Source organism: Apteryx rowi, unplaced genomic scaffold (genome assembly GCF_003343035.1).
Source record: "Apteryx rowi isolate R43461 unplaced genomic scaffold, aptRow1 scaffold_17, whole genome shotgun sequence".
NCBI classification, from domain to species: domain Eukaryota; kingdom Metazoa; phylum Chordata; class Aves; order Apterygiformes; family Apterygidae; genus Apteryx; species Apteryx rowi.
In genome coordinates, this window is record NW_020447974.1 from 2174664 (window position 1) to 2192025 (window position 17362).

Here is a 17362-nt window from a genome sequence, read left to right on the forward strand (position 1 = left end):
CACTCCAGAAAGGATGAAAGGTTCCCTGATGGCCACCTTGGCCAGCATCGTTACACAACAGCAACAAGGATTTGGTCCTTTGGCATTCCGGGCATGCACCCAGTTCTCACCCTCCCCACGAGAGGGACCACTGTCTGGAGTGTGTGAAGATGCAAGACTTGCACTCATTGAACTTTTTGAGTAAGAAATCTGTTTCAAGGTTCCTGAATATYTGGGTTTATATATTTATATATACTTACATATGTATGTATGTATTTAATGCAGAAGAGCAAGGAGAAGAAACCATAAGAGAAAGATTTAGGGTAAGGGAATTTACTTGTGTTATCTCTTCTCCCACTAACCTTTCCTCATACATGAGAATATATAGGGATTTCTAATTTTTTGGCATAAAGACATATACAGCATATGCCCTTGCCAGCTGATACATGGCTGGAACATGACCCCAGTGGCTCAACCTGCCAATCTGAATATATCTTTCAATAGTTTGTGTTCCTATGCAGTTTTTGATTTTATGCACTAGTGAGTGGTACTCCCTTCATGGGCCAGTATACAGGAAAGTGAAGGGGCAATTGTACTAATTCCTAGTTCTTGCAAGCTCAAACCATCTGATCATATGCACATAGCACTTTTCTGAAAATGGAGCCTGAGACTTTACTAAAATGACACATGCAATTTTTTATTTAACAAGTTGGATCTACTTATTTAGATTTCTAAGCTAAACTACATGAGCAAAATCCACATTACTTGGCTTAAACTCCCTTTGAGGTCAGAATTTAGTCCTAGTTTAAGGACCGAGGTGCAAAGCCATTAGAGAAAACATACTTGTTTCTCCAGGTGAAGACCTTGTGAGTTCTGCCTAATCAAAATCTGCAGGCTTGTGTCAGCTCTGACAAAATGCTGTTTGCAACAGCCATGAATTGAACTTGCTCTATTTTGAGAAGGGAGAAAGACAGAAAATTATGAGTTTGCTGTCTCATTATAAGGGCCAGTAAGTGAATGGTGCATAGGAGGCTAAAAGGTGTAATTTTATCAGATTAATTTAAATGTGCAAAACCCAAACAAACCAAAAAACCAGGATGCTACTGAAATCCAAGCTGTTTTTCATTTCCAAATGTTCATGTGCTGCCACTCAGACTTACACACCCCACTTAGACCTAACCAAACTGATTTCACTTTTCTATACAGGCAAAGAAGCAATAGAGGTGAAAATCCCACAGAGTCATCAGGATGTGATGCCCAATGATGAGCAGTAATTACTGCAGCAACTCTTCAGCCAGCATGAGTGTCAACGAAATGTCTGCCTTCCCTCTGACTTTAGAGCAAAAAACTGGCTTTGCCTTTGTGGGGATTTTATGTGTTTTCTTGGGACTTCTAATTATCAGATGCTTCAAAATCTTGCTAGACCCTTACAGTAGCATGCCTTCTTCTACGTGGGAAGATGAAGTTGAAGGGTTGGATAAAGGGACATTTGAATATGCTCTTGCATGAAAACTCAACAGAATATCCTGCCTTAAATCTGATGTTGATTTCATTTTGGAAACCAACTGTTGGTACATTTGTTATACATACCTACATTTTGCAGATATGCTGGTGGCATCCATTTTGTGAAATAAATATTTGTTGCAAACTAAAAAGGCACTTCATGTTGCTTTTCTTTGAGGAACAGTGGAACAGTTGATAAGAAACAGATAATGGCAAAGAAATAGTTCAATAAACAATTCACTAGCAAGTTAACATGGTAGAAAGAATCTGATCATATTTGCGGATCCTCCTTCACAGGAGGATCCTTTTTCTAACTTGTCTCATGATGGGCAGGACGAAAAGAGAAAGGTGAAGGACAAAAGACAGGGATGGTAGATGCTTAAATAGTCACTCCTTCCTTCTTACCTGACAGTATTTTTTGAAGCTCAGAAGCTGTGCTTGGATAGTGAGAATACAAGATTGGAGGACAACAAATGGTCATGGCTCAGGGGAAGTGGCTGCAAGAAGTAGTTTATTTGTATGTGTCCACATTGCTGAGATAGGAGGGACAAAGGTAGGTTCACAGACTATCAAAATTAAGGAACTAAAGAGAAAACTAACAAATCACACAAACTCACCAATCACTTACTTCCCACCTTCCAAGAACAGCAGTTGCTGACTGTATTTGTAAGGACAGCGTATATTGCTTCTCCTTTGTGAAACATTTCTGTGGTCCTCTGCAAACAATGAACAGTGCTATTCCTTACTGCTGGTCTGAGAATTTTTTTTTATATAGAACAGGTCTCCTTTCTCCTGCTCTACAGCAACAGAAAGTCAGGCAGAAATAGTGGAAGGGAAACAAACTTCATTATGGATATTCTGAATTCTATAAACATTCTGCAATATAGACCATATTACCTGCTCAAAAACGTAGTCAGAACAAAGAACCCCACAGTCCCACGAAGCAACCAGTCTTCCAGTCTAACTGAACTGAGCAAGGCATGCCACCTTCTTACTCCTCACGGTTTCAGGGGATAATTCAGTTTAAACTGGAACTTAAACTGTTGCAGTTCTAGCTGCAACATATTCTGGCTGGTTAATAGCTCCCAGCAGAAATTACACCAGCTTGGCATGGTCAATCAAAGCAGAGGCAGTCACGCTACATACTCATTTGAGCTCAGCCCCTTAAAGGACTGTGTCCTGGGTTGGCTGGAGATATCTGTGCCCTCCAGGTCCTCTCCACAGCTGTTCATTCTCCTTGTGCTCCTGCATCCTTGCACTCTGTATGGTCCAGACCGTCACTCTGAGGAACTGGTCACAGGAGATCCTATCAAGACAGAAGAACTAACAGTGAAAGCAGAGACTAAAAAATAGTTATTCAAGGTCACCTTCACACATACAGCTCTTTAGCAAGTGTGACAGTACTTGACAGAAATTCAATTCAGTTTCTGAGAACATTGGCATCAGAATTTTAAGCACTGTCACTTTTGCTAAACAGCTCTGCAACTAGGTGCAAAGACAAGGAGATCAGTTACAGCAGATGGTTTCTTTTGCACGTATTCTGAAAAATACATATTGCCCCTTTTGCCCTATCTGCTAGACGGGGCAGCCAATGGAATGCTGGACCTCAAATGCCACTTGGAACATGAAATACAGGATCGTACAGGGATGCACATGAATCTCCTGCCTGAAGACTGTGAGAGAGAAACAGCCAACAATAATCACACTGCTCTATCTAAAGTATTGTGTGAATTCACAATTGTGTGAATATAAGAGCTTTTCAACTGCTTCAGATTCTGTATAAGAAAAATTGCCAGACCCTCAGAGATTCAGTCTATTGCATTTATCCTAGTCAAATTTAACCATAAAATCAAAGGCAGATTTTCATTCGCATGATCCGATCCATTATTGCTGGATTGGACCATCCACTGCAGAAGTCTGACACTGTTGTTGTTGGGTTTTTTTATGTACACCTAATGGTGTGCACACTACAAACATCTCTTGGCATCTAAGTCAATTTCCCAGTTACTCTTCCAGATTTTGCAGCTTGTGCTGAGCTCTCTGCTGCCAGGATAGAGTGTTGAAGGTACATAAATTATCTCAGTTAAATATAGTTCAGGTATCTCTAAACTACACTGCAAACAAGGTAGACATAGCCAAAGAAACCAAAATACTGTCATATTTCTTTCGTTCTTGACCCAAGCTATTGTTGGAAGCAATTATCAAATTTCCTTTTGATTAAAAAACTTCATAATTTCCTGCCTGCCCCTCTCCGCACCCCCAAAAGACAAAGGAGCCCCAGAAGGACTGCACAAAACACAAACTTTCAAAGATTTTCTGCAAATACACATAGTAAAACTTTGAACAGGGTTAGGAGCAAATGGTTCAAAAACACATGTGGGACAAGGGGACCTACCTTGGTTCTTAAAGAGAACCTACCCACCCACCAGTGGGTCTTAGAGAGTATACAAGGCATCCCACTGACTTCACTGGAATTTCTTCTGCATAAACCATGCAGAGTGGAAACCTGAACAGAAATAAACTCTTGTTATGTCCATTCTTAAATATGAAAAACTGAAAATAGAGAGATTATGATCTGTGCACAGAATCAGGATAGCTGAGAGGGAAATGGAGGTAATGAAAGTGTCTTTGAGCCCCCTTGGAAATTTTGCAATACCATAAACCCTATAACGATGACGGWTAGGAACTTAGTTTTTTCACTGATTTTCATGGAAGTGCTCACTAGGTAATGTAATATTCATCTTGAGCATGTAGAACAGAACTAAGCAAACTGTATTCAAGTATGACTTTCTAAAAGCAAATTTATAATACTAGATTTGCAGATGTTTCAGTTCAAGTAAGGGAGAACCCAGCCACTCCTTCCCTTTCTTCTACCACCCCACCTTTCTGAAAGCCCTTTTGTGTAAATGTTTTTTTAAATAAAATGAAAGCAAAAAAATAGATTTCAAATGATATTATCTCTGATCTTAGAAGAAATAAAGAATATACTGATACCTTGGTGCACATGAACAGATCCATAATTGTTGACTAGATCTGCTATACCAGCTCAGGATGCCTACAAATACATTTTATGAATCTGAAGAAACAAACTAAATAAACCTATGAAAGCTTTATTTCTTCCGAGAATGAATAGGTACATTTCCTGGTTAATAATTAACAACCTAGAATGTTTCTCTAAATCACCATCTAGAAATGTTTTAAAATGTGTTTCAAAGAGAGGGATTGGATGGTTTATTCAGTACATTAAACAGGAGAAAGATCTGGCCAATAAGACAGAGTCTGTAATGCCTCAAAGAGAGGGACACACTACATACATGAATAAAAGAAAGAGGAAGATTGTCCTTCTCTAAAAACACAGGATTGAGTGGTAAGTTGAACTACCCTGAATAAGGTAAATGTGCTAATTTATGCATAATGCTAGAATACAGAATGCAAAATTAATGGCAAATAACAGTTGAGAGACCCCTGGAAATACACCGTGAAAAACAAAATATTATTTTCAAGAACAGCAGCAAGGTAAGAGACTTTTATTTTCTTAGCAAAGTAGTAATACTATGGAAATAAAATAAGACAGTGAAATTATGTAATCATTTTACTCGGCAGCAAAAGTCTCATTGTCATCAAAGAATCAGAATTTCATTCAGTCATGGAAAGTCATGGAGATGGAAACACACCTAGTTTCACTGATCTTAACGACAAAAGATTTGGTGTTGCTCCTTCATGCCTGGAGATGAAACATTTCCTGACAATTTTAAAAGGCTGAGGGAAGCAGAATGCTATATATGATCAGAAATGTGTAATAATAACAATAATATGAATCATCCAAAACAGTACAAAGTAAAAAAAACTAAAAAGAAAAGTAACATGTTGCTGTGAAGTTACAGAACATTAAACAGGAAAAACAACATCATGGGTTATAAATATGAGGGAGTTATAAAGTGGTATCATTACAGAGAGGTTACAGCAGAACATCATCTACAGCTGATGGAATAAATCAGGAAATATGCTTTAGCTATATCTCATACTGAATTTGGAGGACATCTGATTATCAGCTCTTCAAATTATAATTTTGAAATGTGATTTTAGGCAATATTTACATTGCCCAGGTATAAATATAGATACAGTATTTCTTTTAGTGCCAAAGAGCCAAATGCATTTCACAGAATCACAGAAAAATTTAAGTTCGAAGAAATCTCTGGAGGTCATCTAGTCTAACCTCCTGCTGAAAGCACAAAACTCTGAAAATTTTCTTCTAATGGGCTTATTTACCCAAATTTTCAGTTCGTATATTCCTTTATTTAGATATATTTTGTTTCCAAAACTTTCTATTATATACACTTGTAAAGTTTCAATGTCTAGGCATGCTCTGTTTTAGCCTGTTAGAACAGAACTGAGCTTCCACTGAAATACACAGGTCTATAGACTCAGTCCTTTAACTCCCTAGAAAAATTTTTCAAGATGTATAGAATGGCATTGCCTATATCACTTCAATAGATCACAAATAATATGTAGTGCACTCCATTTCAGAGCTCTCTGGGTCATCATGCAAGTTGCTGCAAAGTACTTAACCCATTAAGGCCTTAAATGTAAATACTCCTCTTGCTCTTGGGGTTTTTTGTTTGTCTGGTTTTTGAGGGGTCTGTGTGGGGAAGTGGAGGCGGGAAGCAGATCGTACAGCCATCATGTGTTCACCTCTGTATGAGCTGCCATTCAGAGGGGCCTAGACAGGCTAGAAGAATGGGTAAACAGGAACCTCGTAACATTCAACAAGGACAAATGCAAATCCTGCACCTAGGACAGGCCAATCTCCTGCACCCACACAGGTGGGGCTTCACTGCTTGGGAGCAGCTCTGCTGGAAGGGTCCTGGTAGGCAGCAGGCTAAAGAGGAGTCAGCAGCATACCCTAGGAGTGAAGGTGAGCAGTGTCCTGGGCTGTGTTAACAGGAGCATAGCCAGTAGATCAAGCAAAGTGACTATTCCCCTTTACTCAGCACTCATTAGACTGCATCAATTTCTGATTTTATCCCCCACCCATATCAGAAAGACGCTAATAAACTTCAGCAAGTTTTTGGAGGGCCACCAGGATGATCAGGGCTGGAACACTTGCCCTCTGAGGCTGAGGGAACTGGGCTTGTTTAGCTAGGAGAAAAAAAGGCTTTGGGGGAACCTAAGCAACCCTCTGTTACCTACATGGAGGTTATAGACAAGGTAGAGCCAGATTCTTTACTGTGATGCACAGCAGAAGAGAGAGAGATGATGGTCATAGAGAGAAACAGGGGAGATTCTAACTAGATATACAGGCATACCCCATTTTATTGCGCTTCGCAGATACTGTGTTTTTTTTACAAATTGAAGGTTTGTGGCAACCCTGCATCGAGCAAGTCTATTGGCACCATTTTTTCAACGGCATGCGTTCACTTCGTGTCTCTGTGTCACATTTTGGTAATTCTCACAATATTTCAAACTTTTTCATTATTATTATATCTGTTATGGTGATCTGTGATCAGTGATCTTTGATGTTACTATTGTAATTGTTTTGGGTGCCACAAACCGCACCTGTATAAGATAGCGAACTTAATTGATAAATGTTGTGGGTGTTCTGACTGCTCCACTGACTGCATAGAATATCAAACCAGCCGCAACATTCCCTTAAGCCAAAGCCTAATCCAGAGCAAGGCCCTAACTCTCTTCAATTCTGTGAGGGCTGAGACAGGTGAGGAAGCTGCAGAAGAAAAGGTTGAAGCTAGCAGAGGTTGGTTCATGAGGTTTAAGGAAAGAAGCCGTCTCCATAACATAAAAGTGCAAGGTGAAGCAGCTACATCAGAAAGTGCTGATGTAGAAGCTGCAGCAAGTTATCCAGAAGATCTAGCTAAGATACTTGATGAAGGTGGCTACACTAAACAACAGATTTTCAATGTAGACGAAACAGCCTTATACCAGAAGAAGATGATATCTAGGACTTTCATAGCTAGAGAGGAGAAGTCAATGCCTGGCTTCAAAGCTTCAGAGGACAGGCTCACAGCAAGAGAACTAGAACTGACAGCAAGAGAACTAGACTTAGAAGTGGAGCCTGAGATGTTACTGAATTGCTGCAATCTCATGATAAAACTTTAACGGATGAGGAGTTGCTTCTTATGGATGAGCAAAGAAAGTGGTTTCTTGAGATGGAATCTACTCCTGGTGAAGATGCTGTGAACATTGTTGAAATGACAACAAAGGATTTAGAATAGTACAGAAATTTAGCTGATAAAGCAGCAGCACATTTGAGAGGATTGACTCCAATTTTGAAAGAAGTTCTATTGTGGGTAAAATGCTATCAAACATCATTGCATGCTACAGAGAAATCCTTTGTGAAAGGAAGAGTCAATCAATGCAGCAAACTTCATTGCTGTCTTATTTTAAGAAATGCCTTCAACCAACCTTCAGCAGCCACCACCCTGATCAGTCAGCAGCCATCAACATCRAGGCAAGACCCTCCATCGCCAAAAAGATTATGACTTCACTGAAGGCTCAGATGATGGTTAGCAATTTTTAACAATAATTTTTAATTAAGGTATGTTCATTTTTTTTTAGACATAATGCTATTGCACACTTAATAGATGACAGTATAGTGTAAACATAATTTTTAAATGCCCTGGGAAACTAAAAAATTTGTGTGACTCGCTTTATTGCAGTGGTCTGGAACCGAACCTGCAATATCTCTGAGGTATGCCTGTAAAGGGAAAAAATCAGTATGAGGAAAATTAAGTATTGAAATAGGCTGCCCAGGCAGGTTGTGGAATCTGTTCTTGGAGGATTTCAAGCCCTAATGGGCTTTGACCAGCAAGCCAGTTTGCATTCAGTGTTGACCCTACTCTGAGCAGAAGACTGGACTAGATGAGCTCCCAAGGTCCCTTCCCACCTCATTGATTCTATGACTTGCTTCTATTTCTTTCAAATTGTCTTGAAGGATGTTTTGAGTGCACAAGTGTAAAATTGAGTGCCTCATTCTATGAACCTTCTGATGCCTAAGACTACTGTTAATATGTCTTGATAATTACTACTTTGCCACAGTCATTTGGACACATTCATTTATTTCATCCATTACAGTTCAGCAAACACAATGCTATCTTTAGATATGTTTCAGTTGCCTATTTATTCCTTCTTATGACATTAATTGCATTTACATCTAAAATGAATGATTTGCTATGCTTTAATTGCCTGCTCATAAATTGTCTACCATCCTGCAACTATTGAAAACTTTAACTTTCGTAGTTAACTTCCAAAAATATGTTTGATTCAAACTTTTCACATCAATTTGCTGCTAGACTATGGGAGGAATATACATAGTGTCATAATACTTCCATGGAACATAAACAGTAAATGGTCTTCATGGAGTCTGTGTTGCATCCCTTGTATTGTATTGCCTATACTTTCACTAGCTTCAATTAAACATTACGTAATTAAGAGAAATACTGTATTTGATATATAATTTTAGGTGCTTGGAATCTGATTCAAAGCCCATTTTCGATGGATGGAAAAATCCCCACAGAGTCGGTCTTTGAATCAGCTATCATTTATTCAACAAATCATAAGATGACTATCTCATGGTGATTTGGCAGCAGGGTTTACAGTGGAAAATTTACCTAACTGTGCAAGTTAATAGAAATGTTTTGTTTATATTTTTGATAGCAGAACCACAGAAGAGAGCAGTAGGAAGACTGCTTAGGGGTTTCAAGAAAAAATTCTGAGAACTTTGTTACTCTAAGAGAAAAGACTTCAGATGCAACAGCATTAGACCCTTTGCTGTGGCTAGAGTAGCACTAGTTGCAGCCACAGAAGAGTAGAAGGATCAGTAACCTAAGCCCATAACATCCCTGAAGATGTCAATGAATAATTCTCCAAATGTATTCTTGGATCCAAATGCAAATCGGTTTCAAGTTAACATAATTAATGAAAGCCATGACAACAATGAAACATCCCAAGAGGATGTGGGCTCTGACCCACCACATTACGAAGAAACATCTTTTACTGATGAAGCACATAACAGACTGAAAATCAGCTACAGACCAGGAAAGAGAGAATTATATGACAATTTCCTTCAAAATGGGGAGAAAACAGAAGCTAGTTTACATCCCTATGATACCCACAGTAATATGTATTATCTACAAACTTTTGGCCATAACACCGTGGACCCAGTTCCTAAAATTGATTATTATAGAAACACTGGCAGCGTCAGTGGGAATAAGCTCAACAGACCAAGCTTATTAGAAATTCATGAACAACTGGCAAAGGTAAGTGAAAAGGAAAGATACAAATTTTCTCTATTTCATTTCCAGGCTGTTAATTCTGTTTATTAATATGAGAAAGTCCTTAAATTCATGGACCTTGCTAAAGAGAAAAAGTAGAGCTAATCACTTACTGTATTCCCTTTGCTAGCTGCAGTATGTTTTCTGCCCTGTACCCTGCTTAAGCAAAGATTATTATTAAAGGCTGATAGTAATGTACTTGATTAGTAGAGAAACATGGCTTAATCTTGTCTAAAAGTATAAAACTACTAAATTCCTTCTGTTTCAGTTACAGTTAAGATGGCAGATGATAAATATCAATTCATAATTTAACCAAATTATGCAATTCATATTTATTCTAAATTTGAATCTAACATCAACTCTTAACTAAGTTTCAGAGATTCCTCTGCTGTATTCATTAAAATATATATCCACAGCTATTATTAAAAAAAGTGTTATAATGTGTAATAGATACAATTTTAACTAGTCAGAAATCCAAAGCATTACCTGTTTATTGCAGTAACAAAAGCATTCAAATAGCAGGAAAAAATCCAGAACATGGGGGCTTAGGTGGAAAATATTTGCTCTGAAGAACAATAGCAGACAACAACTTTCAGGTACTGAATCAGTGGATGGATTTAGTCCTTCATGCTCATTATACCAATGATTTTGGAGAGAATCTGAAGAGCCACTTGAATGGCTACATATAAAGCATTTAGGGAGGAATAATTTGGCTAAATCCCTTTTAATCCATCATCCAGAAGAGCTGTTTAGACTTTGTTCATACAATAGATGATGGGACTATATCCATGCAATATAAACTTACAGAAAGAACTACAGAATAGGATACAATTGCCTAAACGGTCTTTGAAAGATTTCCTAGGGCTCGGTTTTTCATCTCCCCTTCTGAGGGGAATATGGATCTACTTTTGGTTAACACAACGTAGTGGTTTACTATTGAGTAAACTCTTTACTACTCCCCTCAGTAGACTCTTCCCGTTTGCTCCATTTTTAATGCAGGGGCACTTCAGTAAATGAATAATGAAATACCAAAACCAAAACATGCCCTTTGTCATGATAATCCTCACTTTCGTCACTCTCTATAGCTACTTTTGCAAAAATAAAATTCATTGTTTGGGTACAATCTTTTGGAGTTTGCACATTCAAAAACTCCATGGGAAAGAATCTGAGAAGTTGATAACATTAAATCTCAAATAGCAAACTTTCACTAAGTTCTGTGTTACTGCCTCAGCAAAATTCATCTATCTATGAATCTTTTAAGGCTTGATTTCCCTATATGGAGGAATCACTTCCCTCCACGTGAGTAAGTATGGAAAACTGTAATGAGAGCTTTTGGAGGACAAGAACAACTAGATTAAGCTCTCTGAAACAGTTAAACTATTTAAAACCCTACTGGCAAACATTACTGGAATAATTTAATACTCAATTGACTTTGGTAAAGTTAGACTCTTCCCCCTTAAGCCACAATAATAGGTTCTCTATAAAAAGCAGAGAAGAGACACAGGATACACACACTTTCAGAGACAAACTAAAATCAAAAATTTTTTGAGGTTTTTAATTGGGCACGTCGGGGCAGGGCTGGAAAGAGAGGGATCACCTCTATAGACAAACTCAAACTAAGACTGTCAAGACACAGCAAAAAAAACCTATTCCTTTTCTGTGTTAGGCAATGGTGAAATGAGAAGTCTCCAGAGAAACCATGTTCTCATTGCCATTCCACACAGTTTTACATAGTTTTGAGGTCTGAATAATTTGGACAAGCATCTGGTTTTTGGATGCTGGTCCAGACCTTGTTCAAACTCCATTTCTCTGGAGATTCACCTGTCCTAAGGAGGATTAATACAAACTAATGAAATCAAGCAAAAAATTAGCCATTAGGAAAATTAGGACCTGATTCCTTGGGACCTGATTAGGACAGCTTCTTAGCTTGGGCCTTACTTATTTAAATTATGGTCTCTGTAGACCTGGAAAAAATGGCTTACAGAGAAAGGAGAACCATGTTCCCTGGGTGATGACTTAGATTTCCCCAAATGAATGTAAAATGGATGTGAAGAAGGGGACAATATGAATTTGGTAACCCTACTCATTTGCAGATGTGTAAACTGCTACTCAAGGGACTAAATACACTTCCATACCAAAAGAAACTTCCTATTATAGAAATAATTTACACTAGTGGAGGCCAGAGAGGGGAAAAACACCAGTGTTTTGGCTTTGAACATATACTGAAAGAACACGTACTGAACATAAGATATTAAGGGATTCTCAGTTTTAACCATAACCACCAAATTCAGTTTTTTGCTCTTGTACGACTCATTTGGGCAAGCAGGTTTGTTTTGTTTACTTTAACAAAATCAGATGAACTGTCTAGGGTTTGTTAGGACTTTCACCTAGAGAAGGTTAAAAAGAAAGCAGCTTTCATCCCAGAATAAACTGAAGAGAAATTGCTTCCCTCCTTTACCATCAGGTTTCACAGGCTGAGAGTGTTAGGGGAGAGAAAAGACCATCGTCTAGCTCAGTTGTTCCCAGACTTTTTCCAGTAGCAACCCTACTTACAGAAAGATAATTTTATGCCTCTCAAAATATGAGGGTCAATGTCAGACGTAATGGGATTTTTGTCACGCTGGCAACCTGCTGTGTCCTTATGTGGGATTACAGCCCCAGTCTCGGAGCCACTGACCAAGGCGCTGGAATATACAACCAGCCATTAGCATGGCTGGACTCTGTTCCTGGCTGTCCCATGGACTCACTCTGTGACCTTGGACAAACCACTTAGGTCTACGGAGCATAACACAAAGCTTTACTGGGTTTCCAGGCTAATGCTGAACAGGATAGTTCCTGAGTTAGAAGGAATACAGCAGCCACTGGGCTAAAAAGAGCAGGCATAGCACCATACTGATTCAGCTCCTGGCAACAGTGCAGGAGCTGCTAGGTACTATCTAGACATGCCAGCCTCACTTGCATATCTCCAAGTGCTCTGTGGTGTTTCATGTGGTCCCACCTTAAATTTCCAAGCTTAAATTTCCTCATCTGTAAACTGCAGGTATCGATACTTAGCTAGACCTGAGACAGATTCTGTAAGATGGAATTTATTGACATTTGCTAAGTGTTTCGAGATCTTCCCCTGAAATGTACCACAAAAAGATGCAATGAAAAGCAATTTGGGTATTCTGAAGGATAAATGAGTGAGTGATCACCAAATAGTGGATTAGTAAAGCAGAGCATTAAGGTAATATGAACAGGCAGAGCTCCTACCAGCTTCTATGGGAGGTGAAAGGATTCTGCAGTATGTGCTGCTGAATGGGGTGCCCATCTACCAGTCCCAGGGTGCATCAGGCTCTCTAGCCACCAGTAAGAAGGCGATGAAATGCTACACTGAGTGTGCAGGGATTAGACTAATAGTCCAAGATTCACTTGTGGAGAAGATGCTTTATTCCTTTTTTTTCTTTAACACTAAAATCTGGACTTACCACATTTTACCCCAAGCAATCCTCCTCCCCTTTTTTTTGAAACCCAAATTGTTGAAGACAACTGGTCTGTCAGAACCCACTGCCAGACTCTGATAAGAAGTGACATATGTTTGACTCCAGATTTCTAAGCATCATGTAAGTGTTCCCATTGTGCTTTGATGCTGGGCTTAGCACCACAAGATAAATATGAATATTTAATACTTTTTTTAATACTAAATTTTTAAATGTCAGAATGTAAAGCAGGCTGAAAGAAACTGCAAGAATTCAGTTCCTACACTGCTGGAGTCAAATGTGTGCCATCTTTTAGCAAGATGTGCCATTTTTTGCACATACTAAGTCACAAAATGCCAATTAAATACCTAAAAAATAGTCTAAGTGCTATTTCACAGCTGATGGCTGGTGATAATTACTTAGGCTTAATATTTAACCTACATAAGAAATCATCTAACCTTTCTTCATCTTGACTGTTCTCCACACTTGTTATGGAGACTTGATGAGCTCATCAACTTTAGTCCCAGGYGATATGAAGGCTAAACTGTTCTGAAACAAGGAAAGGAAAGATTTTTTTTTTWAAAAAAAGCAGCTAACTTTCGATTTTGGTAGCTTTTCAAAATGTCCTGTCACTTTTATTCCACATCCTTAATGCACAAGTAGCACAGGTACAGCTGCTTGGTAAATAACCAATCATTTGCTAAAGCACACCAATTTAAAATGCATTTATGGAAGGTTTAAGGCCATAATTTATGATAATGGCATGGGAGAGCACAAATTAATTCAAAGTACATAGGAAACAACTTGTTTCAAGTACAAAGTCTAAGCATTTTTATTTTTTTGCCTTTGAAACTCTAACCAATGTATATGCAAATAAGCAAAAAAAAGTCATATTATTCTGGTTGCTAATCCTCCTTAATTCACTTTAATCATTTACTATATTTTGAACAAACACAGCATTGTTATTTTAGGGTGAGAATTGTCAAAAGTACCCAAGTAACTCAGGAACTCAAAGTCACAGACCTTCAAAAGATCTTATGTTCCCATTTAACTTTGGGCCAAAAACTCAAAAGGGAATAGGCACCAAGTGGAACTTAAGGGGAATTTAGACACCTATGTCAAAAATTGTTAGCACCTGTTCACCATTTGTTAGCAGAATCCAATATTTATTGTGCCAAAGGCATTCCACAACTTTGCATTGTAGTGACTAGAGCTCCTGTTTATGAGAAGGGAGTCTAAACATTAGCATAAACACCATATACAACTGGCTTTTATGTCTGTAATGCATTTTATGGAGTCAACGGACAAAATACAGAAACAGCCTCGAGGCTTAAGCAAGATCTAAGACCTCATGTTTTCCATCCTCGCCTTGTACAGTTACCTAATCTGGAAATGTCTTCAGTCTCTCCAAGCCCTAAAAGCAATTTGATTCCCCTCCATAAGTGACACACACGCACACACATTCCTGACCCTCTCTGCCAGACTATGGTAGGGTACAGAGTCCCACCTGGAGTTCTTTGCACTGGGCCCAGACGCTACTTGGCAATGGTTAGCCTAACTATGACTCCTCCCCAAACCAGTCAGAACTTTCTTTAACAAAATTTAGAAGAAACGAAGCAGCAAAAACAATGAGTTTAACCCTTGGTACCATAACTAATTCCTATTCAAGCTGCAAGAAACACATTGTGGAGCTAAACTACCTCAAAGATTCTGAGATAAAATACAGATTTATGTCCATAACTACATATGGATATTCCAAAATTCTGGGATATTAATTCTGGCCCTTCTCTAGGTGCAGTGTGAATAACCTGTGTGGAGGAACGGGTCCCTTAAGATAGAATACAGGCACTCATTATCTTTGCCTTTGGCATAATATTACATCACTAACATGCCAATATTTAATCCTATCTGCCATGACTATATTAGAGCTGGCTAAACCACAGAAAGGATTATCATTTAATGCATTATTTACCACATTTCACCAGTATTTCTCTGTTTTCAAGAATGTTACACATTTGCTGCTACAATTATGTTTATACTTTATCCAAAATAGCAGAGTTCTTCACATAACTTATTTGCCATGAAGCATTCAGCTAGGTTTGGTTTCACTAGTCAGAAATTATCCCTGCTTCTATACTTATTTACTATTACTCATATATTGTTGCAGCAGCATGTAGAGGCCAAACAAGAGATCCTCAATATGTTAGGTGCTCTTCTAACATATCAACACAACATGTATGCTGTATATGGGGTATACTAAAAACAATTTAGCATCAGATAACGATATTTCCTCAGCTTAAGTGATTCTTTCATGTTTTCTTGCAGTTAGCAAGCCCACCTGCTGATACTCGCTGTGAGCAGAATATTGCACTCTAGTCCAGAGACAGTCAAACCCAAACTTCTTTGGAGTTCCTTTATTCCACTTCTCTCTTATGCAGTCAGGTGTCATCTGCTTGGCACAAAAATGTTTTTGTTTTCTGTGTGATTCTTCAGAACATAGCCGTGAACACCAGCTCAGTCGAGAGAGTGGCTAATGGAGAAGGCACTGCTGGAGATGACACAGCAGCCAGCAAGGAAGAAGAAAACAAAACAGGATTTGTTAAGTTCGGATGGGTGAAGGGTGTGCTGGTGAGAAAATTATCTGCATTTTAAAAAAATTAAAAGAAAATAAAAATTAAGAATAGTTTTGTAATACTAAGGTCTTTTAAGATGCAAGAGAGGAAAGAGGACTTAAGGGATGTTTGGGGTGCTTTTTAAAAGCCTGCAATGCACATTATCACCCTTCTGATCGTTAACACTATTTTCAATGTTATACTGATACAGTATTGTTTGTTTAAAACTTAGGTAAGATGCATGCTTAATATCTGGGGCGTGATGCTTTTTATTCGACTTTCCTGGATCGTAGGTCAAGCAGGAATTGGTATGTATCTTAATATAATTTTCAACAGTGAAAGGAATAAAGAGGATAAACTATACATGATCATGATTAATATATAATCTGAGATGCACACTTGCATGTTGAACTAAATTATGTTTTTCAAATGTTTGCCAGGGTAAAAGATGTTAATCCTCCAAACTACTGGAATTTTCCAGACTCCCAGCCAAATTACTGCTTAGAGGCATAGATCTGTTAACTATGCATATAATCATCACATTTGAATATTTCTAAGCTTTGGTGAAGTTTGTATTTAGATTCTGTAACAGATGTAAACTTCGTGACTCGGGCCAATTTCTAATATGGGCGTACAGAGTTAACCTTTAAGAGTTCACACTTTGCTTATCTGTGAATCCCAAACCCTGTCATCTACATATTGAAAACAACGTTTCTTCACACCTCTCTGCAAAAATGAAAACAGAACTGGAGGGAGGTCTCATCTCATCAGGACTTTGTTATTTTTAACTACAGTACAGCACTAGCTACTAGCGTACTATGAAACACCAAGTTATTAAAGCTCTGTTACAGCTTTCATATAGATTAACTGAGTACATTTCATAGTGCTGTATCTTTGCTCTTTCACTGTGCCTATTAATTAATCCAGCTCCCAATGAAATCAATGTAAAAACTCAAACCTCAGTGGCAGCTGGATTGGGCCCCAAGGGCTCTGCCCAGCCGGTTGTTGAGTGTTCAGTGAAAACAGTGAGAGYGGAAAGTGCTCCCAACACTGCAAAACAGAAACACTACTGGAAGTAAGGCACAGCATTTAAGTAGTTGTTGTGCAGTGCAACTACTTTTTTGGGGAAACAGAAATGTAAGCTGTCAATGACAGCATCACTCTATCACACATTTGTAAGTGCCTAGAATGAGAGGACCCTAATCTTTGACTAGTACCTGGATATGTTAATGTCATGAAAAGCAGGAATCCAAAGGACTGATGGCAAGCATTTCAGTTTGTCCTCTCATAGAATGGAAATTTTAAGTAGGCATGAGCTGGACTCCAAACTCTGGCCTCTGGACCTCAACACTCCTGATCTTGGATAAAACTCAGTGCTCAAATTTGGAGTGAATGCAAGTATCATCCATTTCCTTGTTACTGGCTAAAGAGAAACACTGAATGGAAATACCTCCAAAATTTTGCATGCTTGAAGTCTCATTTCCAGTAAAACGCAGTGACTTCACGGAAGTTTTGCTTGAGT

General features: G+C 38.5%; 2 protein-coding genes across 2 annotated transcripts in view; both read left to right on the top strand.

The window, feature by feature from the left end:
• Positions 1-1239: 1239 nt before the first annotated feature.
• On the top strand, positions 1240-1488 carry CTXN2 (cortexin 2). The gene has a single exon (XM_026060655.1). It carries the CDS (start codon positions 1240-1242, stop codon positions 1486-1488), a length of 249 nt encoding a protein of 82 aa, XP_025916440.1.
• Positions 1489-4835: 3347 nt separating this feature from the next.
• The window catches only part of SLC12A1 (solute carrier family 12 member 1), a 54131-nt gene continuing 41604 nt past the window's right edge, over positions 4836-17362 (top strand). Inside the window, exons 1-4 of the mRNA XM_026060536.1 lie at positions 4836-4998; positions 9157-9755; positions 15722-15856; positions 16073-16148. Coding sequence (XP_025916321.1) covers positions 9345-9755; positions 15722-15856; positions 16073-16148 — 622 coding nt within the window. The 5' untranslated portion in view covers positions 4836-4998; positions 9157-9344. The remainder of the gene's footprint in view (positions 4999-9156; positions 9756-15721; positions 15857-16072; positions 16149-17362) is intronic.